At 38.8% G+C, this 26047-nt stretch overlaps 1 protein-coding gene across 3 annotated transcripts in view; it reads right to left on the reverse strand.

The window, feature by feature from the left end:
• GLI3 (GLI family zinc finger 3) overlaps positions 1 to 26047 on the reverse strand; it is a 279496-nt gene that overhangs the window by 95854 nt on the left and 157595 nt on the right. For all 3 annotated transcript variants that reach the window (XM_050785513.1, XM_050785511.1, XM_050785512.1), the window contains one exon: positions 20604 to 20709. In XM_050785513.1, the coding sequence (XP_050641470.1) occupies positions 20604 to 20709 (106 nt within the window). The remainder of the gene's footprint in view (positions 1 to 20603; positions 20710 to 26047) is intronic.

Raw genomic sequence — 26047 nt, forward strand, 5'->3', positions numbered from 1 at the left:
AAATAGACTAATACAACAGTTTATTGAAAATCCATTTCCTAAGAATCCACTGTGATTTCTGCACTTGGGAGAGATTTCAAGGAACATGATACATGATTGCCTGGTCCCTTCTCTGAAAGAGCCTACAGTCAAATAAGGCAAAAGGCTACACTCAAAAGAAGTGTGTATGAGTGGATGTGACCTAATGAGTGGCACAGCTAAAAAGAATTCACAGAAGGCTCCCAAAAGCATCTGGGTCATGAAAAATATGGACAATGAACCATCACAAAAAGATTTGAATGAAAGTGGCCATAAAGGTGAGGGCTAGAATATTGCTTAATGTACACATTAATGCTAAGGTGATGAATATTTTCTTACATGGAGAATTTAAGGGCAAAGGCTGAATGTTTTAAAGACAGAGAAGGGAAAAGAAGTATTTGTTTTAATGATGAAACATTACTTCATGAGATTTTTGTAAATAAGTTTCTTGGCCAGGCACAGTGGCTCACACCTGTAATCCCAGCACTTTGGGAGGCTGAGGCTGGCGGATCACCTGAGGTCGAGAGTTTAAGACCAGCCTGACCAACATGGAGAAACCCCATCTCTACTAAAAACACACACACAAAAATTAGCTGAGCGTGGTGTCGCATGCCTGTAATCCCAGCTACTCTGGAGGCTGAGGCCGGAGAATCACTTGAACGCGGGAGGCGGAGGTTGCGGTGAGCTGAGATCACGCCATTGCACTCCAGATAGTGCAACAAAAGTGAAACTCCATATAAAAAAAATACAAAGAAAAAAGTTTCTCTTTCTTTTTTTTTTTTATTCATGTCTGAGTATAAAAGGACTTCATATTCCATGAATGAAAAAGTCAAGTGATTATTTAAAAAAATAAATAGCCATTCACTTTGTCCAAGCTATCCAAATCTAACCAATGTCAACATTTTAACATAATTACTTCCAGCATTTTCTCAAGCATTATGCACTTCTTACATATTCAAAACAAAAATCATGTATTTTGAATTCCACTTTATTTCTTAATATGAGAAGGTTTTTCTATTATCTTTTAAGTAACTCTCCACAAACATCATTTATAGTGCAGTGTAAATTAAAACCAAAATGAGTTATCATTCAACATCCACTAGAGTGGCTAAAATTAAGAAGTCTGACAGTGACAAATGTTGATGAGGATTTAGGCCAACAGGAACTCTCAATGTGAGCACAAGCTAGAACTACCTCTTTGAAAAACAGTCAGGCATCAGGTACTTGCACGAATTCTTACCATATAATCCAGCAATCCTTTTCCTTGGAATATATGAGACAATCATGTGTGCATATGTGCCATATGTACTCGAAGAGTCATAGCAGCATTATTTATCTGCTTAAAAATTGGAAACAACCTCATATCTATCAACAGTAGAATGGACAAATAATTCATACAATGTAATAGTAAATGGCTATGAAAATGAACAAACTACAACATAAAAAATCTCACAAACATAATGATGGATAGAAGAAGCCCGGCACTCATAAGAAAGAATGATATAATTTCTTTTGAAACAACCTGGATGGCGCTAAAGGCCATTATTCTAGGTGAAGTAACTCAGGAATGGAAAACCAAATACCATATATTCTCACTTAAAACTGGGAGCTGAGCTATGGGTATGCAAAGGCATACAGAATGGTATAATGAACTTTAGAGACTCAAAGGCAGCAGGGTGTGGGGAGCAGCAGGTGGGGAATAAAGGATTTTAAAAAACTACATATTGGGTACAGTGTACACTGCTCATGTCACAAGTGCACTAAAATCTTAGACTTCACCACTATACAATTCATCCATGTAACCAAAAACCACTTGTACCCCAAAAGCTATTGAAATAAAAAATATGCAACAAAAAAGCTTTAAAACTAAAAGCTATTGAAATAAAAAATATGTAATAAATGAAATGGGAAGTTCATCAGAAAAAAATAAAAATTAACTAAAAAAAGAAGAAGCCTGGCACAAAAGAACACAATGTACGATCCCATTTATACAAAGTTATCTAACAGGTAAAAGTCAACTTCAGTGTTAGGAGAGTCAGGATAATGTTGATCTTCAGGTGGGTGGAGAGTATGGAAGAGGGGCTTCTGAGGTTGGGGATGTTCTATTTCTAGACCTGTTAAGTGGGCAGTTTTCACTCCATGATCATACACCAACATTTACTGAGCTACATGTGTACATTTTGTGTACCTTTCTCTGTATTATTCATCAATAATTTTTTAAAAGGATACATGCCAAATATATCAAGATTTCCCACGGTTTTCAACCATTTCAATTAAATTCAGAAAATCAAATTCATATACATTTTTATTTTTCAAAACTTATCAAATATTGATGCTTTAAAAGGTATCATAAGTAATAACATATTTACTGCTATAAAACAAAAATAATCTAGTTGACACATTAGTCTAAATTCAAGGTAAGCTATGGAAAGTGAACATCTGTGTATTAACTTTGGAGGGGGCAGGGGCTACTGCTGAGCCAATCAAAGGAGCTTCTTGTGAAGAGAGAGGCCAAACAAATACATGTTAGTCGTGTCCTTCCAACAACCAAAACAATGTTATACAAGTTTCACTGTACAAGAGCAATGCAATTGTTTATAGCTAAAATTGATTCCATTCCTTCCAGGAAAGACTGCAAAGAACAATGTGCCAAACTTGTCTCTCCTCTGTACTGTAAATATAACTCTACATTAATAAATAAAAATTTCAAGGTCAAATAATTAAAAAGAAAGTCCATTCCAGCCACTATAACGTGCAATGCTCTGTTATTAAAAAGAGATCTTAATGAACATACTGCTGGTTCAAATAAGTACCTGAGAGCTATATGACCACATCTCACAGCATGTGACTGTGTTCTATCCCACTAACCTTTGTTTAAAGAGAGCTCAATGTATATGTCTCACATTTTAGAATTAAGAACAGAAGAGAAAAAAATAGAGAAAAGAGTGTACCTGAACCAAATGGCAGATGACAACTTGTTTTTAAATAACATATGTTTTAAATATTTTAATTCCATGAATACGCATTATATATTAAATTATTATTTTAGCGGAATTTTTTTGTCCTCCAAATGGAGTTCAAATAGTTCACACAAAGGTATCCTTGTTTCTGCAATGTCTAATAAATGAGAAAGAAATTTTCTTATCTTCTCCTGATTACTAGAGTTGGTAAGAAGGATAAAACCAGTAACTATTATATAAAATGTTTTAATATATAATGTATGTATTATATAAATATAAAATGTAATAAATATAAATGAATATAATATTCTATTTATAATTAATTACAAATTACAAATTATTTTATATAATAAAAATAAATATAACTCATTATTAGAATAACGAATATGCTATGTTCATCTTTACAATGTCCACAGAAATACCACCTTGATGAGGAAACAGCTGTCGCTGTCAGAAGATGTCCAGTTGCAATTCTTTTCCTGCCCTCTAGGTGCCATGTTGAACGGGGGATGGAGAGCTGCTCTCATTGGTTGGATTCTGTGACATCTGTTGGGGCTCTGTTTTCTAGACAGTTTCCTAAGTGGTCTGCATTAAGAAAGCACACAGATGCTGCCCTTTCCTTTCCTCTTCCCCTGAGATAACAAGTGGTTACCTCTGAGCAGCCACCCTTTTTCCCTTGGGTAGTCCTTTTTCCTCCAGTGCAGCAGGCCATGGCAGAGGCCAATCCAGCCAGGCCCAGAGGATCAAAGGAGTCTCTCTTTCCATCTCACTCTCCTGCTCCCTGTACCTGGAAGTGTGCATTCAGTCAGCCGTTCCATACACCAGTTGCAAGGTCTCGGGCTTAGGTTTGATTGTTGGGTGAACTAGATCTTTAAAAGCCTACTTTGCTCTCCAGCTACTTAAGCCCAGACAAAGAAGCAGCAGCACTATATCATTTCCTTTTTAACAGGAAAGTATACAGAAAGCATGTAGACTGGTGACTGTCACATAGTAAATTCTAGGTAAATGTTGGCCCCTACAACCAACACCTTCATTCCTGCTGCTGCTGCCATTCCTAGAGCTCTGGGTTGGTTAAGGCCAAAGTCACCTGGTTTCCCTTGCCTTCTTGAGTACTGATTTCCCTCAAGGACCTGATAGGGAGTGCGTTGTTTATGGCCAGGTGAGTTCAGCTATGATGTCACTTCAGCATTACTTACGCACACCCATCTCATCTTTTCTCCTAACAAATAGATTAAGCGATCTGATTTGACCTTAGTTAAGATGATGGGATTTTTTTTCTCCAAAGTAAATTTAAGACCATAATAAATCGGTAGTTTTAGTTCAGCAACTTCACTGCCATGAGAAAAAAAAACAAAAACAAAACAAACAAACCAAAAACAAACCAAAAACTTTTGTCTTTAGAGATAGAGAAAACAAAAATTTTTAAGTTTGATTTGTGTAACTTTCCTCTCTATTTTCCACTAATTCTACTGATCCTATTTTCTGCAATTTGATGAATTACCAATTCCATCTCAAAAACAGTACTCAAAAAGGCAAAATAATATCCTTTCCAAAAGAAAATACAAGGCAAAATAGAAAAATATTGACACACAATAGTGGAGAAAGAATGGCTCCTCAAACAACTGAGTCTCTCTGTGATGAACTAACTGTGCCTGGAAAACTCCTGGGATAAGTGACATTTGTTTGTATAGGTGTTACATTTTCCAACAATGCAGAAATTTATCCATCATGATTTCCTTCAGCAGAAACTTTCGAGTCTGAGCCATAATACACATCAAGTGTAAGGAAAAATGACCCTAACATACATACAAGAGACTCAATTCGATCTGTTTATTTATAAACAAACAAGCTCATGCTTGCATCATTTACATGGAAATTTCAACAATTCAAGGTAAATAGCTACTTTAAAAGTCTCAGCAGTACTAAGGCAGAATCTGTTATTCAAGCAAGAACTTTCCCCTCAGCGGACTTCAGCTACTAGCTGGATATATTTAATTGAAAACATGAAGTTGGGTTCCAACTATTTAATCCTTGCTTAATCTTGGGTCTGGTGGCAGGTGTTACAGAGGTTATTTATACCAAAGATGGGAAGCACCTAGAATTCTGAGCCAAGAAGAGAGCAAGGCTACCTCAAGAATCAGAATAAATCTTTTATCGACAGCAGTCTCATCTTCTAGCTAGTATAAGGACTTTTTCTATTTTAGTATCATCATCATCCTCATCATAATTATTATTACTGTTAACTACTAACTAGACTGTTTTTTGAGTTATCCCTTGAACCTTGACATCTCACTCCTACTTCCCCTCGTTCTTTTACTCATCTTTATTTTAAATTATATAGAGATGTCCAATAAGGAACTATCATTAATGATTCAATAACTCTTCTCCAAAGTAAAATCTTCAAGGTTTGCTAGGGCCATTGGTCACACAAAGGTGAAAAAAGTGAGCCCTTTTGAAGTGGCAGGCTCTTTAGATGTAACTGGAAGTAGAGCTTGTAGGACTACTACATGTGACTAAGAGTTTATGTCCTAAGCACACTTCTCAATACTTCAGAAATTTATCCCCTTGGAGAGTGTTGACTTTTCAAAAAAATTTACATATGGAGAAGGAGTATATGTAGTGTACTATAAAGTATATGTAGTGATGGGGAACAATCTGTCCATATTATTCAACAGAAAACCAGCATCAACTTCTACATAAGTGGATAGGGGTCTTGTTATCACGGCCTTCGGGAACCTTACCCAAGACATAGAGAACAGCATCATGGAGGACTGAAAATGAGTCTGGCCACTTAACAAGGAGCTACAAAGTCTCCTCCTGCAGTTCCTTCTTCAGAGAGAAAGCAAGTCTTCCAGTATCATAAAGGAGGAGAGATTCATCTGATTGGAAATGTCTAAATGATGTACGAGAATTACTTGTTCATATTACCCTTGGAAAACCTGTGTACAAGACCAAGGCCTTATCAAAAACAGCTTTTTGAGCCTCACTGTTTTCATCTGTCAAATGAGCAGGAGTAGATGATCTCCATTCTACTCACAAGGTTTAAAGTCCCCTTTGTTCCTTAAATCCAATGATTTCTGTGATTCAAACCATTTTTCCCTGTCTGCCATTGCTTAGCTTTGACCATGTTATAAAGTCTGTTGCTCGAATACACTTTTGCTTAAAATTTAGTGACCCATCACTTGAGCATCCTACAAATGAGAACTCTTTTCTTTTTCCTTTCTCGAGAATAGCATCACAATCATTGCAGCAACTGATGTCCTCTCTGGGCCATTGTGGTCTTCAACTTTGATACTACTCCCAGGAGAAACGACAGGGCCTGGTTTTATGCTAATTGGATTTGGATGGTGATTGATTAGAAGAAAGTGGGACCATGTAGTCATGCAAAAGGTTCAGTACTGAGCCACAAGCTTCAACACTAAAGGAGGTTTTACCAGTTAGTTCACAGGTATTAGATGTTTTTATATTAACAACATTTCTCCCATCCAGGTTTGTGCATTTTATCTTTATTCTTTCAAATCCTGAAATTGCTTGGATAAGAGAGAAGGTTTATATATTATACACACACACAGACACACACACACACACACACACACACACATTTCTAAGAGCAGCCTGAACTTTTAGGGGAAATTGAAGAGGCTTTGTGTCAAGTACAGCTAAATCCAGCCTTTCCATATCAAACCTCTGCTAGAAAATTACTGTGCAGATGATAAGGCAGAAAGATATAATAAAAAGTGACTCTACTCAATTTACACTGCAATATTGGTATGACTGAATATTTTTCATTCAGGTGCCTGATAAAATCACTAAACTGTATTGCAGATAAATAAAGGAGGCTTCTGTCAAGAATAAACACCATTAATCATGAAGTCTTACCCTCTCAGAGCCTGTGCTATACATCTGCACAAATACACCAGCATAACCATCACACAACACATGCTTTCCCCCTTTATAAACTGTTCCAAGCTGAAGAAGTGCTCGTTTTTCATTTTGCAAGGCTTAGGCAGCAATAGCATTTTGAAAACATTCTCTTCACATTTTTAACTTTGCATTCTTGCAACTAGGTCCATTATTGTAACATTCAGGAAAATGGGGCTGGGCTCTCAGCGTAAAAAGTCTTGACAATGGATCAATTTTTTGACCGAATACATACGCACACACACACATAATACATATGACATAGTATATATCCTCAACTCTAAGACATTACCTATATAAAGTTGCAAAATTGTTTTAGATACCACTAAAAATAGATAATGGTTCCCTATCACTTTTGGTTTTTACTTTACTTATTAAAAGAGCTCTTTTAGAAGTATTCGGACATAGATTTTTTAAACATATATCATTCCAGTACATGTACAAAAAAAGGGAAATACAAGCAAAATCACTTTATTAAAAGATACCTGGAACTTCCTCATGACTGCCACTTCACCAATAAGCACTCGTAAAACACTATAGATTGTAAACTACATCCCAACTTCAGAGACGTTAAAAAATGGAAAAAGGGATGCACTACTCAGAATAGATGATTTAAATATGGTGATAGATATGTAGTAGGCAATCCTGCCATTTGTCAAATACCTATGCTGTGACAGACACCGTGTTAAGTGCTATATATATATGCTCCTTTGCTGAATCCTTGATATAAAATGGCATTGAATGATGAAACGGGCTTGGACAGATTCAGTAATCTGACAGTAAACATCTGAGCTGAATTCAAACCCAGTCTATGCTTCAAAGTCTATGTTTTTAAACACACAAAAAAACTACCCCAAACCAGATACACATGTGCATGTTGCTTAAATACACTTATATTTTTAACATTATTGAGGCTTTTAATAGAAAAGGATGGTATGTTTATCTAGCTACCTTAACTTCCAAAGGGAAACTATTTAAATTGACGTTCAAATCGTAGTGCCATGACAGGTCACACTGGTGGCTGCAGTATATACAAAGTGTCACTAGGAGAGTATAAAGAGTAATGAGGGAGGTATGACCAGCATTCAGGCAAGACTTTTTCAGCAGAGCTTCACATAAGGAAAGAGCAGGCAAGAAACTTTATGGTTTAGGGGGGAAAAATGGCGTGTGGGCATGCATGTGTTAGGGCCACAATATTTTCATGGACTCCCCTTGTAAGTGTCCATGCACTAGGAAAAAACAATGAACAAATTTAAATTTTTCCATAATCATGAGATGTTAAGAACTAGAAAGGATCTTAAAAATTATTTAATCCAACTACTTTATTTTGTACATGAAAACAAGGTCTGCAGAGGTGAGGTAAAGTGCTCGAGAATCTGGTTAAGGTGTGGTAGAGTTGAGAACGGAACCTCACTGAGGTCCACATTTATTATTAAAACAGATGATTAACTAGTTTTAGGAAGAGGACCATCAGAAGCCATGTGCCAACAGCACTATGTTTGAGTTCTCTGGAATTACACTTTGAAACCCAACCAAATAGCATTGTCATGGGTGAATGTAACCAACATATTATTGGGTGGGGAAGGGATGTGCTCAAAGGAACTATTCAACAAAGCCATAATCCAGTCATACTCATGAGGGATGTTTAGTTGTGTTACACAGGAAGTATTATGGAAGCTGCATTTCATCTCACTGGGGGTTCTGTTTGCAGAGCCCACTCCAAGCAGGAAGTGCCTCTTCTGGCCAAAAGAGGTTTAACTCCCAACTTCCTGATAAATCCTCCCTCTATGAAGAAGCATCTTGATCCTGCACACTGAAGTGTTTATTTACTAAATGGAACACTGGCAGAGAACCTCACAACAAAGTCTGTGCCCCAGTGATGCACAGCCATATTGGGGGCTCACAGAGGTCAGACGCCAAGAGCCTCATTCAAGCCAGGCCCAGCAAGAAAAGAAGAGAATACCAATGAAACCAGGCCCTGGCCACACTGCTTGGTACTTCCCCAGTTCTTTAAGGAAGAGTGTCTGTGTTAAAAATAAGTATTTATACTGTATCATTTTCATCACTGTGTGTTCAATCATTCCTGACAAACTTTTTTGTCCTCTTTTTTATTATTTTTATTTTATAAAACTTATAATTTATTATTGAAATTATTATTTTAGTATTAATTAAATATTATTATTTAATATTTTAAAATCATTATTAAAACTACTCCCAGGTACACTATCAATAAATGCAGACCCCTGGTTAGCTACAATGCACCCCACCTGCTTGTTAAGAGTAGAAATTCTCATGTACAAAAAAGCAAGTAAAAACTGAACGTACCCTTTATAAGAATTTTGCTTTTAAGACAGCTGAATTTTGTCAAGCTATATCACAATGTTTTACCAATATCTACATTGAGGGCATAATGCACTAAAGAATAAAATATTTACTCTTTGTTAACAGAGTTAGAAAACATAGTTCATAAGTTTACCAGCTGTTCATTTCTGTTCCAGTCATAAACCATGCTTCAAAAAATAACATATGTATAAGAAAATGTAATGGTTATAATAAGATACTCGAATAATTTTGTTTTTGTTATTCATTATTTCTATACATGTGGCAATCCATTTTATGCAAATTATGATGAAATTTTTTAGATATGTAAATTTAACTCAAATGGAGCTGGTGGGCTCCCCTCTCACCCTACACGGGATAATTTATGTTACTAACTTGGGCTTGAGTGTAACACCTGAACTACCCTCCTTCAATAGCCTTATTCACACTGAAAGAAAACCAAATGACTTAGTAGCCTCCTTCACCGATTTTAAGGCTAGTAATGATTCAAGAGTAGCCATGTTATTAAACTAGAATGAAGCACTACTCTCCTCACTAATGAGGTTAAAAAATGTCTTTAGGTCTCCACGTTAGGGGCATTTAGCAAGCACTCTGTTTGGCAGAGACCCACAGCGGATCGAAGCCATGGACTAATCACACAGGCCGGAATCAAATGGACTGGAAGAATTAGGAGACTTGTGGCTCGGAGGAATGTAATTCATGCAGAAAAGCGTTGTCAGAGCAAGGCCAGGGAACCTCATGGGAAGAAAGCAAAATAAACAGTTCAACAAAGAAAACAAAGAAGGGCCAATAGGCTTTTCTAAAGCTTGAGTACACTGAGACTTCAGTGGGTGCCTAGGACAAAGACCTCATCAAAGGACACCCTTGCAAAGCAAACAGACCAAGGAAGGATGTTTCTCTCCAATACACTCGGGGGAAGGGGGTGGACTCTAATTTTCACTCTTTCCAATTCAACTTCCACAACTCCCAACTTCCAACTCAACTCCCTCCTCCAACAAACACAGAAACCACCACCAATAATAACCTAAGTAACTAAAAAGTCCTGTTTGTCTCAGTTAAAAGATGGGGAAAGGTGGGGAGGTTAACACAAATTAAATATGGTGCAGTGCATCTCTGGATCGCACTTCAGATCACGAAAAGGCCTTTGGAAGTGTACCCACCTCCTGGGTCAGATCCCCACAGCCTGCTCCCCACATTCCAGAGGATGAAGAGAGACTCCAGAAGTGCTCAAGGATTTAAACTTGGAAAATTCTCTCTCACATATAGTATACAACATCCACAACCGTGCAGCTATTCAATTGCGAGAATGGAGTCTAGCATGGCTTTCTGAAGAAGGCTGCACCTCTGCTCACAGCTCCAGCCTCACTCTTCTGTTTCCAGTGGACTTTTGACTTGGACTATTCTTCCCTCAATCCAATGACTACATGTATCACTGCAGCTCTGAAATGACTTTGATCATTAAAACAAGATTAAAATACTTGAGGCTGACCTTCTTTTCCCCCTCTTGACTACTTCCTTTAAGATGGAAGACCATGCTGTCTTTGGCTGACTAATCCCAAGGACAGGCTTAGAGTACTACAAGGAACACAGACAGAAGTGAGCACTGTATGGGCACATACGCATATATAGTAACATAGTGAAGATATATTAAAAAAACATAAAATACTTACTTTAAATAAATCAGTACAACATGGCAGGTAATAAAAGTATTAACATAATCCAACGTAATTCTACTATTTATCTGTTATATCCCTGGCAAATAGCATATGAAAAATCAGAGTCGCCTTTAGGGGTCTGATTGCTCATGTTACTGACTTAGAATTCTAACTTTGTTCCCGAAAACTTTCCCTGGTGTGCGCAGTGTATGTTGATGACAATGGGTGCTAGGAATACGGAGATTTTACTCTGTGGGGGAACCAGAGATTACTTTGAACAGAGGCAAGAAGCATTTTAGTAAACTGGGAATGTTTATTTTCATGCTGTCTTAAAAATGTAAAGCATATTCTAGCAACATGGTTTGGTGATTTGTTTTGTAAATGAGGCAATTCATTTAACTCCTAGAGTTTCCCTCTCCTTCCACCCCATCAGATGATAGAGATACTATTCACTTATGGTGAACTTGGCAGTATTTGGATACTATTTGAATGTATTCAGAAGAATATTGGCAGTTTTCCTGTTTCACATGTAACTTGTTCCTAGGTTATGAAAGACATATTAACCTTGTCAGGCCTGAGGGAATCATTTACTGTGCCCAGTTAACCTAAGTCCCTTAGGCTGGGCGCTGGCTACCTAGGCCATACTAGACTTGGCCATGGTATGCACAGAGCTCCTTAGGAACAATTTACAGGTGCTTCCAGGCAATGAGGGACCCTGTATGGGAGAACCTTAAAAAAAAAAAAAAAGAAAAGCCTTAAAAAAAGAGAATGCCTTCAAGGGCAACTGTACACACAATTCACACAATTCATTTTGATATTAGTTCAGATTTTCAGTCTGGGGCTGGGCTTCTATTCCCTCTAAGAGTCCCAACTGAGAACTTGCTTTTAGTGAATCTGTAACCTCCCTGTATTGCGTAAGAAAGTTTTGAATATCTGTCACTTATAAACATGTGAGATGCTGCATATGCCAAAATATTAGGTGATGGGATTTTAGAAAACCTATGGCTTTGGGTCACAGACTCTCACTTTTATCTTTATTGGAAATGCACTCACATGCTCTAAGGCAGTTCCTGCCACTCTGACTATTCTCCCTGCATTATTTTCTTCCTGCACACGCGCGTAGACACACATAAAAGAGGCAGAGTATATTTCTAGCATCGCACTTGATGTTTTTCAATACAGAGTTGTAAAAATTGAGGCATCGTCATCAAATTAGCTAGGTCAGCACTGGAAGTAAACACAGGCCAGTAAGTCATGTAACATGTTAATTTTTACTGAAGTGTAACAAAATCATGCCCATTTCTGCTCTGGTCTGCTTTTACAAAGTCCACATCAAAACTGAAAGTGGCCAAGATTGTATTTTTCAAATTTGTTTCAGTATAGCTATCTGCAAAAACATCCCTACTTTTTCTCAGAACTCCGAGGATGAGTTTCAAAATCCACCTTTCTCCTCCTATTTCCTTTTAGTGTGCTTAGTTTGCTTGGACCACTGAAGATGCAAAAATCTCGCTAATCTGTTACTTCATATTCAGAAAGTTAGCAAGCAGGTTCCTGGAAACATATCTGCTAACATTTATTTTCTGATGTATGATTTTCCCTAGGGCAGGGATGGGGATGCCACAATAACAATGAGTGACAGGCAGCCCTGTGTCACTGGCCTTTGTTCCCCCGAGGAAAGGTCTGAAATGAACTCAGCTTGCAGTGTGGCTATAGGAAATGGCATGTCTTTGTTTAGGTGAAAAAAGTGGGGCTCTGTTACCTAAGTGAGGGAGAGACGGCCACATAGGAAAGGCTGCAGGCAGCTTCAGTTTGGGCAGTATTCATCATATAAAACTAACCTCAAAGTGTCTTTCCATCGGGACAAATTCTGTTAAAGTTCAATTTTCTCAAACACATATTTAAAAAAAAAATAAAATGACGACAGTAAATTTCTGTTTTCTTTGAAGCCAGGCTTAACATGAGTGGAAGCATTGTACTCAAAGAAAAAAGTCTGTTACAGCTCAGTACCTCCCAGGCCCCCGCAACAGGTTTGACAGCAGCCTCTATAGAGTCGGCGGCTTCCGGTTCAGTGAACGTGAATGCCTCAGTCAATATCTGCTCCTGGACCGTGCTGCTGAGCGCAGCACAAAGAACACAGGAATTTTATCCAAGAAGCTGAGGCTCAGACTCTCTGAATATACACTATAATTAGGGCCTGCTTTCTCTGCAACTGAGGACCGAATTCAATATTTCAGTCATTAGAAATACTGCAAAACAGAAAGGAGTATATGCCCTTTGAGTACAATTTATCTGTTTTGTAGTTGTTTCTTAACGCAAAGTAAAAGTGTGTCGGTGGATCTGGATTTATGTGCCCGCTCATCAGAATTTTAAAAGTTTAGGAATTGAAACTCAACCATCTTTTCCTAACTATGAGGAAACTATGTATGTAGGCGGCCTAAGACAGTTCTTGAAAATTAGGCAGGCCTTAAACTTTTTCAGTTAATCACGAGAAATGATAACCAAATAATAAGACATTTATTTTTTGATTTGACATGATATGCAGTGAAAAATGTGAAGAACAGCAGTAGAAAAGCATAAAAGTAGAAAACATGACATATGACATTGCTCATAAAAAAGAGAAAAATAAATAAGAGAAAGAAGTACAGAGTGAGGATGGAGGGGGGTGTTATTTTAGACCAAGGGTTGGCAAACTATCTTTCAGGCATTCCAGGTCATATTCTCTGTCACAGTTACTCAACTCTGCCCTTGTATTGCTAAAGCTGCCACAGATAATACTAAATAAGGAATGTCACTGTGTTCCAATAAAACTTTATTGACAAAAACAGGCCATGAACCGTATTTGGCTCAGAGGCCATAGTTTGCCAATCCCTCTTTTAAATGGTTGTTTCTAGAAGACCTTTCTGAGAAGCAGAAACTGAGCAGGGAAATGTATGAAGGGAGTAGGCAAGTCATAGGTATCTGAAGGAAGAAGGCTCCAGGCAGATACACATTGTGATCTAACATGGCTTCCCCTCTATTGGGTTTACCACTATAATCACTAATTATTATCTACCCATGTTCTAAAAGAGTCTTCTCCAATGTGATTAAGTATTGGTCAATACTCCACCCAGCTGATGAATCACAATTTACCAAACCACTCCTGTGGCTGAATATGTAAACCATTCTGTTGTTTAGTGTCATACATTCTACAGTACCAAAGACTGATAAGCATCTCATTTTTGGGTTACTTGACAGGCATATTAGGTCAAAGGGCCTGAACGTGGCTTTTTATGGCTCTTCCCACACTGCTGTATTTCTACCTTCGGAATCTGCAGAAGACGATGACAGCCAGTAACACTGAAAACTTCCTATTAGGTGCTGTTAGAAATAGTTGTGCTCATCCAGGAAGTAGAACTACAGCAGCCAAGTCTGTGGTCTTCATTTTCTCTGGCAAGGCATGGAAGTCCGGAGCAAGGGGTGTGGAGTCTGACGAATGGGTTAACACAATGGCACTACCTACTTGTAAGCTGGGTAACTTCTCTGTGTCAAGGTGTCCGTATCTTTAAAATGAGACTAATAACTCCAGCACAGAGTCGTTATAAATATTATAGGAGATGACTACATAATGTCTTTAATATTGTGCTTAGCCTATAGTAAATACTCAAAAATGTCAGCTATGGTCATGATTATATATTTTTTCAACTGAATTGTCTATTCATCTCTTTTTTGCCCTTATCTTTGATATTGCTATGGTCTTCTTAAATTGTTAATTTAAGATGGCTAATTTCATTCATTTTATTTCCATGTGTAGGGTCAGGAAAGCATCAACACATTAAATAGTACTCAGTCATATAAGGGGACCAGTAACTGCTTTAATATCAGGAAATTCGTTTGACAGTGGAGAGCATCTGACGTGGCAATAGCTACTATTAATAGAATCTCTTCTATTAAAAGTAGTCACTAAGCTTTCGTTTTTTGAATCCTAGCTTATTGGCATTAGGTGACACACTCAAACAAAAACAAAAGAAAAATGATGGTAATAGCAGTGACCTATTATTTTTATCATCATTAAAAATAATATTTATTTAGGAGCTACCATATGTAGAGCATGGGCTCAGCCTAGCAAACGCAAAGAAACACACAGATAGTCTTCACCCTGAGAGATGTAATTATAATTTAGTTCACGTTTTCTTTTTCTTTTGGGGGGGAGGGTGGGAAGTGTGTTAGGGTTTGCTACAGGATTTGCTAGAGTTTGCAATTTGATATGTCATTACACTTTACCAGTCTGAATAATGGTTATGGTAAAGCACAAACACTGGGGGGAAAAAGAACTTTCCTTTGTTAATTTTAAGTTACACTATTAAAGTATTCCAAACTAGTTATGCTCCCAAATATAATTATAAGATTTTGCTAAATCTCCATATTTTACTGGAAACTTCCCTGAGAATGCAACAAATGAAATCACTATTACCTGCACAGGCCCAATATCGTGTTTTAAGTAAGTAGCTAGACTGAAGAGGCTCCTTTGGGATAAGTATGTGAGCTCTCAGTAAAGATAATACCAGGACAAGCAATGTGCTAAATTTGGGGGAGGGGAACTCAGTAGTAGCCCTGGTCATCTACCTACTATTTCCTTCTCTAAGCTTTTACCATAATGATATCTTTTCTTAGAGCTTTTTCTCTCTGGAAAGAAATGTATTTATTCATATGCCAAACTTGCCTCTCATCTCCCTGCTCTCATCCCTAACAGGCAGCCATAATTATGGGGGCGAGGCCTTACCTATTTCCAGTGCACTCTATTTCACAGCTGATATTAATGATCTTCATGTACAGAGTCCTTTCCCCAAGGTGAAGGGAGGTGGGCCACTTTTAGTGGGAAGAACAGCTCTCCTTTCTTAGGTGGAACGATTCCAGAGAGTGTCAGGCAGCCTTGGAAAGAGCCACATTGACTCAACAAAGAAAAAAAAAAAAAAGGCTGACGTACGGAACAGAACGTGAGTGCTCATTTTCCCTAAGACAGAAAAGCTGGTTTTCGAAAGTGGATTAGTAAAGTGGATGGTGAAATGCAACAGCCTCTATGTGAGCTGGCTTGGGGTGCAGTACTCCATGGCACAAAGCAAGAGCAGCTCACAGCTCGACTGGCAAGAAGATCGGTGGGGCTTAATTATTGCAATGGATTAGTAACCAAGGACCCAGCTTTGGAAAATGAATTGCAGATCTCAGTATGAAACATAAAGACAGTTCGAAATTCAATTCATACTGGTCCATAAATTAGAAAACCTTGGCTCAGAAAGGTTGTACGTAAGGGCTAAATTTCTTTTTCCCAAGAAAAATCCAAAATGAATGAAATCAAATTGGAATTTAAAGCTACTTTATAATTTGGATTTCTACAAATACACCATGCCTACTTTTAAAAAGGAAGCATGCTTAATTGAGATCTAACACTAAAAAACAAAAAACACACCCTCAAAATGCAAGAGAGAAAGTACTTTAATTATTACTGCAGAAAGTAGTCACTGGACAATGCAATTGTATTCTGGGGTAGGAGGCTGTAATATACCAATTGCCTACATTCCCAAGCGAAATTTTAAAAATTAGTACTTATTTTTAGCCTAGCAGGCATCATTTGTTCCCATAAAATAGAATAGTGTCTCCTCAGTTAGGGAAGGAAAAGCCCTGATGTCAACAATGCAAGGCAGGAAATACAGAGGAGACCAAGAAGTAAAAATATATACATAAAATACGACTATGTGTGTAGAGATTCAGGTTTTTTCATTAGTGCACAAAATAATCTCAGTAATAAAGTAGACTCACTCTGATGTTTTTTTCTAAAACATTATACTTCTTGCAATCTAGCTTAATAAGTCTCTCAAAGGATTTCAGAGAGAGGGAGAGAGCGAGCAACATTCCAGTTGTTTATGGGGCCTAAGACCTGGTGAATTCAGTGGAGAATAACTTTGCTTCCGAAACGGGAAGATTCCTCATATCCAGTGTTTCTTAATTTTCAAATTACTTGAATTAAACAAACGCAATGCAGGAATTGTACATTTTATAACAACCTTTACGTGACAACTCAGAGAATACTACTACTTATATTCCAGGTCCTACTTAGAAGTTCTGAGTCTAAATTCATGATTTTAAGTTAAGAAACAAAATGCCAATAAAGTATAAATTATTTCTAGTGCTGTATTTGAATTCATTCAAGTTTCTGTACTCCTTCTACACTGCCTAACCATAAACTGTGGGTAACACTGTAAGAATAAGCAGGGCAAGCTGAAGGCATTCCATTTAACAAACTGGGTTCTTTAACACAGACTGACGTATTTCCGTACATATTTATAAGGCTTAGTGGTTATTATTAGTCTGTAATTGCAGTTGTTCTAACACCTAATAAGCCATGGTTGGAAAAACAAAGGCAGGTTAATTTGTGATTTCCTCTACTCATTCAGAGGCAAATTAAGTGTCAAACAGCTAATACGAAACATATTTCATTTTATGAGATTTTAATTTAATTCTGCACCATATCGTTGATGCCTTAATATAGGGTGGTTTATCTAAAAAGAGGAGCAATTTATAAACCTCTTTCAATAGAATCTTTAATGATAGGATATGATAGCATAATTATAGAAGCGCCTGCTCTTCTTCTAAACAGAGATCTGTCGGCATTTCCATCAACAGAAATACTTGTTTTTAGGAGACTCGTAATTTAGTTCTTAAAGCTGGCACCAGAAGAACAATTGGGTGTACAAAATGAGAATATCTCCAAATTTTGTCCTCTTATAATTAAAAATATTTATTGCAAAAGTTTAGTACACTTCACTTGATCTCATTTTCCATAAGACAATTATATAGCAAACAGTTTGGAATTCAAGTTTGGATGAAATGATTTTACTTTCCTAGGTAACTGATTCACCCCTCAGCAAATACATGCTTTCAAGATTTCTATAACCAAGCCACATTTGCCTCGATTAGCCTCCACTTTCAAGGTGATCACAGGAGTCTACTTCTGAGTCTACCTCAGAAGGTGCAAGAGCAACCCAGGGACTCACAACTGAGCAAGGGCAGAATAGAAACTCCCAGTATTTTTCATGCCCCCCCACTGCCTGGAATGCCCACTTTCAGCATTTGTTTAGAGCTCTGTGCTTTTCAGAGTGCTTACATGAACATTATTTCATTGAACTCTCCCTGTGATCTGAAGAGCTGGGTACAGCAGACAGCTTCATCTCCATATAATGAAACCAACACATGCAAAGGTCAGTGGCCAGAGTCCACAGCACAAGTGAGTGGCAACACAAGAACAGGAATTCGAGCTCTCTGACTGCTCCTCCACCGTCTCTCAGACTGGGCCAATGTGAGTGTCCACTGAGCATCTTTTACAAAGTGCCTGACCAAGTGCTGGGCACTGCCTACGAAACTAGCAGGGAGCAGTGACTGTTAACAGTAAATCACCAAGTAAGAGGAAAAGCATCACAATAAAGCTACACGCAAGGTGCTACAAAAACAGTCTCTGGGACGGCCCTTAAATTAGGGGCCTTGAGGATGAGTATAAGCAGGAGTTCACCATGCAGAGAGGGAAGGCCAATGAGACCAATGCAGAGAGAATGTCGGTCACAAATACACAGGTGCGTGACATGCTCCAGCTTTCTGGGGCCCACTTCATAAGCATAGTATCCACCCAGGGCCCTGCCAGGACGCACCAAAACCAGGCAGTCCCAGGAGGCCACAAACCCATAAGCTCACCATTCTCTGTGCCCGCAGCAATGATATTCCCTCTTGGAATCTTCCAGGACTTCTCTTTTGAGGCTCAGGATTATCTATCGGCTTTATATTATCGATCTTTTTGATAATTATACATTTAGGCTGCTAGAGAACGATTTAGTCAGATGCTACTAAAGTATCCAAAGCTTGGCTATAAAAAGCAGGAAGAACTAAAATCCAAAGAAAACCCAGCTCAACAGTACACCTGAAATGTGACTCCCCCAAATCTGCCTATGAGGATGGTCCAGAAGTGACCCATCTTGTCTTGTGATGTTATCACCATGGGCCAATGCAGGTCAGTAAGCAGGGCCTAGAACACACAGTGGGGGCTAGAGGAGGGCTTACTGTTATATTCTGCCATAGAACAGAGACTTGGGATTTTTACTGATATTTGCATTTATTTACAAGGCAAACTATAATGAATGCAGAGGAGTAATATAAACTCGTTTTTAAAAATTGCTCTAGAACATCATTTCTGAAAGAATGAAGAACTCCAAAATTCCATAGAAAATCTGACCTAAATTAACTACATCACAAAGGCTCCAGTCTGGGAGGAATTAGCGATCCATGTCTCCAAGGCCTATCTGGTCCTTGCATGCGCTGAACCATGGGGCAGATCCGCATCTGAGATCCATGTGGTCACATCTGTACCATAAAACCTCTGTATAACGGGGTGAATTACATGTCATGTTTCAGGCTGAACTAGGAATTTCCTTCCCTTTGTATAGGGAATTTTAAATTGGCCTCCTGGTTTCATTAGAGGGTATTTTTAGCAGGCTTCAGAACCCTGTAAATACTTACTTGTGTTCCAGTGAAAAGTCAAAGAATAAGTCACAAGTTTCTGCATTCTCTCTCTATAAATACCCACTTCTCCTTTAATGCTTATAGAAGTCTGCAACACAGATTTATTACTTACCTCCAGGCAAATCTGCTCTGAAATTACAATTCAGTAATGGGAGATGGATCCAAAAAACTGTTGGTAAAATATTATATGTGTACTTGGGCATGTAGTTAGGATTGTTAATATCAATTAATTCTGTTCACAGAGGAGGACTTGTTTTAAAACAACTTCATTTTTCTTTGGCATAATATGTAATTACACAGCTGTAACTAATAGCCATGGAGATGCAATCTACCATCTGAATAACCAGCATTATTCTTCAAAGTATTATTTGTGCTTTTCTAACTTTACTGTCTCCAAATAAAGGGTGATTATTAGATATGACTAAATGTATATATCAAGCCCGTTAGCAAGGGACAGCCCATCCCAGAGAGTGGCTCCCATTATTTTAGTACATGACAGTTTCCTGGACAGTACTACAAAAGAATACTGTTTTACTTTGCAACTCCACCATCCTTTATTTCCTCCAAACCAAGTTAGATGGTATTTATTTCCAAGAGATTTCCTTTTTCCATTTCTAATGTATGTTATCACTAGCATTCTTTCCTTTTATCTTTCTGTAAACCATGTGCTCGATCACATTTGCCATTTTGTTTGGGTGACATTCCCATCAATCAAGTGACTTTTGGTGTACTTACATAGGGGCTATGAAAATTTACCATAAAAATTTCATTACAATTCCTTGTGATCCCCAGAACAGGACTTTCGTGTTACAGAAATTTGAACATAAAAAACTTCAAACCTAATGTCGACCAAATACATATTCTGAGTGGTAACTTTCCATTAGGCTTTTACTTTATAATTTAGTATTTACAGCCCACAGAACACACGTCAGCAAAATATATAGGAAATACTTGTCGACTACCTACTGTGACAGGCATTCCTCAGGAAACAGCAGGGATTTGCTTCAGTGAATCCACGAACAGATAGGCTTGCTATATTTCAAAAGTAAATCTTACACTTCTATCACATCTTCAAAGCCCAGTGGTCGTGCCATTAACAAAAAGTCCTGAGATGGTAAAAGCCAGTATCTCGTTCCATTTCATTAACAAGGAAAGTGTTAATACTTACATATGCAATGGAGGAATCGGAGACGGATCGTAATGGTAACGGCCCTCATGATGTCTGGCATCAATTGGTACAGGAGGATGGAAGGCAGGGAAAAGATGAGGAGGGTCTGAAAAAAAGAGGGAGCCCAATCTATATCAAATGAACACTTTCAAATAGCATTCCGATTCACAAAGCAACACTGCTATACTATTGTATCTTCACTACTTACACTTAATCTAAGAATTTGTAGAAGAACTCTTTAAGGTTAGTTAAGAGGTTCTGTGAGGTACTGCAGCAGTATGACTAAGTAAGTAGTGCCTCACCTACCTGAGAAGGTAAAGCCTGGGATTGACTGCAGCTCAAACCCAGACAGGAAAGCAAGAAAGAGAGGAACAACACAGGCTCCCTATCTTGAAAGATAGGCTGACCAGAGGAGAAGGGCTGAAGGGAGCCACTAAGCCAAGGGGAACAGATTAGAACACACTTATTTGAAAATAAAACTACATTGTCAAGTTAAGTTTTAAACAAAGACACTGTAATACAAATACTAGTTTCATTTTTCTCACGTTCACCATACTTTTAAGAGTGGAAAGGCTCTCTAGAATCTGTGGCTGATATATACACACATGCATATGTTTCATTTTTTAAAATTAAGTACATATTCCCCTCCTTCTTGGCCTGGGCTAGGCCTCCATAGTCCCCACACAAAGGCAGCAAATCTATGTCCTGTCCAGAGAAATACTGTGCAGCCTGCCTGGAAGAGATAAAGCTGACCCACTCACACTCAACAGCGAGAGATCTAGAGCCAAACTCAGGGAATTCCTCCCAAGGTAGTGTTAACATTCATCTTGGACCCAGGTCCCCTCCTGCTTCCGCCTTTCCCCAGTCCAACGCTCTGGGTTCCTGAGCTGCTGGGTGTGTGCCCTTCCTTAAAAATAGCTCTCCCACCCCACTTATTCCTAGTAACTTACACCCATTGTCTCTGAAAATAAACTTTTATTAAAAAAAAAAAATAGTGATTCACTGTAAAAACTGAAGAGAGTTTTAACAGATTTTATAATTAGAAGCATGACTGATGAGTCAAGGTTTTCCCAAGTTTCAAGAAGCAAAATGAAGGGGTCCAAAACCCGGAGGTTTGACTCCATCTATGGCTATGAGACTAAACACGACAGCAAATTCTTCAAATGTGACAGGTCCACACTGGTCATGCTGGGAGCCTGCCCAGAGCCAATGCTGCTGAGGATTGATGTGTACACCAACAAGCCTCAGAACGGCTTCCAGTTATTTCGCCCTGGTGCTGAGGGTAGCAGTCTCTAAAGGCAATTCCAAAGGGGGCCCTCTCTCCGCGGACAGGTTCTGATTGACCACCTAAGAATGCACAGAGCATCCCCACGGGGTGCGGGAGGCTGCGAGGCCATGCCAAATACACAGAGTAAGAGGTGGCTGCACCCCCTGAAGTCGGCTGCATCCCCTGAGGTCGGCAACACCACCGTCCCAATTGGGTAGAAGTGGATGATTATTAGATGTGTGTAATGTTGAATTCAGGTGGTTTTGATTTTCTTCCCTATCCATTTCTCTATTTTCCAAATTTTCTTCAACAAGCAACTACTAGAATATAAGCACAACAAACCTGTTTTTAAAGTTATAGTACATTACTTCCCTTGTTTTGATTTTGTCCCTGCTGCCTTCAAGATTCTAAGACTCTGTTTACGAAGAAAAAAATCCAGTAAGAGTAAAAAACGATGAGCATAGCATTCATAGAAGCTCTGTGGTCTACCAGGGAAGGACCTGAAGCTGTAATTCTATAGTTTACCACCAGATCTAGAATCTAGAAAACTTCCCAGAGGACTGTTTTACTGAAAATGTCAGTGACTCACTGTACTTTGTCACCGTCATTTCTGTGACCGTTGATTTGCTAAGTTTGAAAGTTTAAGTTGAATGTTTATTCAGCAATGTTGGCAGCTTCATTGCTGCACATAGCTCAGCCATCTTGACAATAAAAAGTCACCCTCTGTAGAGCCCAACATTCTCTCATTTAACCATTTTCAAAGGAAATTGTGCATCCTTCTTAAAACAACATAAAATCAAGTGGGGTCATCTTTTGCACTCGTTTGAAAGCCTGACATATACTAGTGAATGTTTACTGATTTTAAACTTTTAGATAAACCCAAATCAATCAGATTCAAATCTACCTGAGGGCGGATGGCCATAAAATATGGGGGTGGCTCTTCTTTCTCTTCCACAACTTTCAGCTATCGCTGCCGATGCAAACATGCATGCCCCCTGCAGACTTCTTACTTAACACACATCATCTGCTCTTGGCAATCAGAGAAATAAACTTACTAGAATGGGGTGTGAATTCAGCATTCATAAAGTCTTACCCACCTCCTCAGGGCATCGCACATGCACCAGTTTATGCGGTTGTTTTGAGGGACACTGACAACTATGTCAGAGTTGGAAGGTATTCTCACTTCTTTATTTCATGGCTCTTGGCTGTGTCCTGCATGATGAAATTCTCTCCACCAGATAAGTGGGCGTCAACCATATCTGGTTTTCTCTATGTGGGTGCAACTATGAATTATGACAACGTACAAAACCACGTTTTTTGCTCAAAATGTGTGAATTTATTCCACATTTAATGTATGCCTCATATACCCCGAAGTAACAGTCACGATCTTTTATATGAGTGTTTATAATGAAGTTGCAGTGATTATGTGTATGGAGGGAAGACCAACTAGTGAATCCTATAAAATCAAAAGCGTGTACCCAACAAGTATAAAATTCTCTTCCTCAAGGAAAACCTACAATGCTATCACGCACATTTAAAAGACACTGCCATCTTCTCATTTTCAAGAAATTATTCTTTCAGGATTTAAATTTTCTCTCTCTCACCCTCTCTCCCGCTTTCAGAATAAAGGAGAAAATGACCTAGCACTGCAACAATAAATTTGAGAGGAAAACATAAAACACAATTACTGGGGTATTAAGTAGTCATTTCTCACTGTTGAGTCCACAGTGTTCTGTGAATTTAAAAGTTAATTCTGACTGAAAGTAGGTGATGCGTCTTATAACACTGTTTGCACTAAATGTTTATTTACATCCCAAGAAAATTTATGAATTCTGCATTCAAGAATTATGTTTAAATAAAGACCAGAAAATTAATGGATATGATCTGATTTGACCAAAGACATCTGGTTTCGGTTTAAGTGTCTCACTGTTTCTACGTTTCCCCTCTTGATTAAATTTAAAATAACTTCTCCTGGATTGCAGAAGTCTGTGTGGACAATTATACCTTGTGTTGGTTATTAGTAGAAATCACACCTCTTAAGCCACTTTCTGGGAAAATGCAATGGAACACCCCTCTTCCAATTCAAGACGTGCTCGACTATAGCTTAACAGGATAAATGAAGAATGAAAAGCAGTATGGGCATGTCCTGTAACATACGTGGCATCCCATGATATTAATCCTAACACGTTTCTCGAAAAATGCTCCTGAATCCTCAAACGTTGACTACTTGCCTCGCTGGCGTCTAGGTTTGTCGTTTCTATGTGGCTCAGCGGCATATTCCATCACTGGCCCAAAAAGCTGTCCAAGAAAACCCACATGACAAGAACAGGCCCCTGTCGCCAGAGCCGCCATAATTACCCGGCTCGCGGTTTATTATTTACACATGAGCAGCGCAGCTGTGACGCATCATAACTCAAGCGTATGTGTAATAAGTTACCGGGCCGCAGCCATCTCCTGCCCTGCCCCTTGACAAAACACCACATGATGACTTCTCCAAAGTCAGGCGAAAACTGCTGAAGCAGAAGGAAGTGCCACGAAACCTGGCTACCTCCTATTTATCATACAATTTCCTGACTGATGGCTCCACAAACCAGCTGCTAAGTGCTGTGTACTCTACTGTCAGCAAACTAACGGGCTAAATGGAAGACAGGGAGAATAATGTGCAGAACTGGTGGAATCAATTTTACTGAGGGAATTAAAATTCTTCCAGGTGGGGGTGGGTCTGCGGAGCAGTGGTAAGCAGTCAACTGTACATGCTTATGGTTGCAAAGATGATTTATTACAGACCTGCGAGAGGTTTGACTATTGTGCCCGAGTCCTCTTACACTAAACAGAGATTTGAAGAGTGTGTACTCTCCCAGGCTTGAGTGGAATAGTCTTTAAACCCTATAACTATGTAATTGGCTTGACACATGTTTAAATTGAAATGCATAGCAAAAATATTTGTGCTGGGTAGAGTTGTCAGTATTCCATTTCACACTGGCTGTCATCATGTTGGGCATTAAGGATCTCATTAGAAATGAGAGGCATTGATTTTTAGGTCTCTTCACAACAGCCTGGGTTGATCATAAAACCTGTAGCCAGAGAATAACCGAGAAAGACACTTGGAGATTTATCTCTAGTTGCATCCTTCTCCCAAGAAATAGTTTTAGTATCCTCAGGCTATAAGATCTCTTGGATGCCATCCTGGGAAACTGTCTTTTAAGGTTTGAAATTTACATACAAAAATTGCAGATTAAAAAAGAGAGATCAAAGTCTCTCAGTTAGTGCCCTGAAGGAGTAATTCACCAAATGATACTTGAATGGTCTGAAAATGCCCAGGAAACAGTGCAAGAGTAAACTGCCAAGTGCAGAAGTCCTCATGGGTGATTTAAATACTGAAGTCGTCTGTACACTGGCCTTGGAATTGACTCGACATCAGAGCTAGAGATGATTTTCTGTCATTAGAGTTAGTCCTGCCTGTAGGAATGGCCAGTCCCCTCAAACTCATTCAATCATCTGCCATCAGCAGAAATATCATTAAATAGCATCCTCTATGCTACAACCAAAATCACCATCCAGCTTCTATAAAGTGAAATGTCTCAAGCGGGAGAGGGAGAGAGCGGGAGAGAGAGAATGAGAGATCCGACTGCCAAGAACTCACTCTAGTGAGATAGTAGAGAGGAAGCCCAGGCCTCATCACTGTTTCTTCCCACCATGGAGCTTCTCCAGTCATCATCCTCGTGCCTGCAAGACCTTTTTCCAGGGCTCAGTGCACTGTGGGAGGCCATTTGGACTGACTCCAAGACCCAGACTGACTTACTAACTCAGACAACCTTGCAATTCCTGCCTATGGATGACATGGCACCAGAAATGAGCTGATCCACCCTCTGAGGACACCCCAGGTAACCTAACGAGGAGAGTCTAGAGCAACACGTTTTGAGCAAGGCAGTCTGTGGCCCGCCATGATCTACTGTGAGTGGAATCTAAGGAGTGCGACCCCACAGGGCCCTGCTGTGGACTTGCTGGGCAGGATTCCCATGGCATCACCTCATGGAGCACTAGAAATCTTTTTTCTGGTCTCACAAGCATATGACATGGGGTTAGAAACTCCTCCAGAGTCATCAGAATGAGACATTTTATTTATATGATCTTCCACAGGGTAATGCAAGTTTAAAGAAGCTGTGGTTCTAGCATA

The sequence above is a fragment of the Macaca thibetana genome, chromosome 3 (assembly GCF_024542745.1).
Source record: "Macaca thibetana thibetana isolate TM-01 chromosome 3, ASM2454274v1, whole genome shotgun sequence".
Lineage (NCBI taxonomy): Eukaryota > Metazoa > Chordata > Mammalia > Primates > Cercopithecidae > Macaca > Macaca thibetana.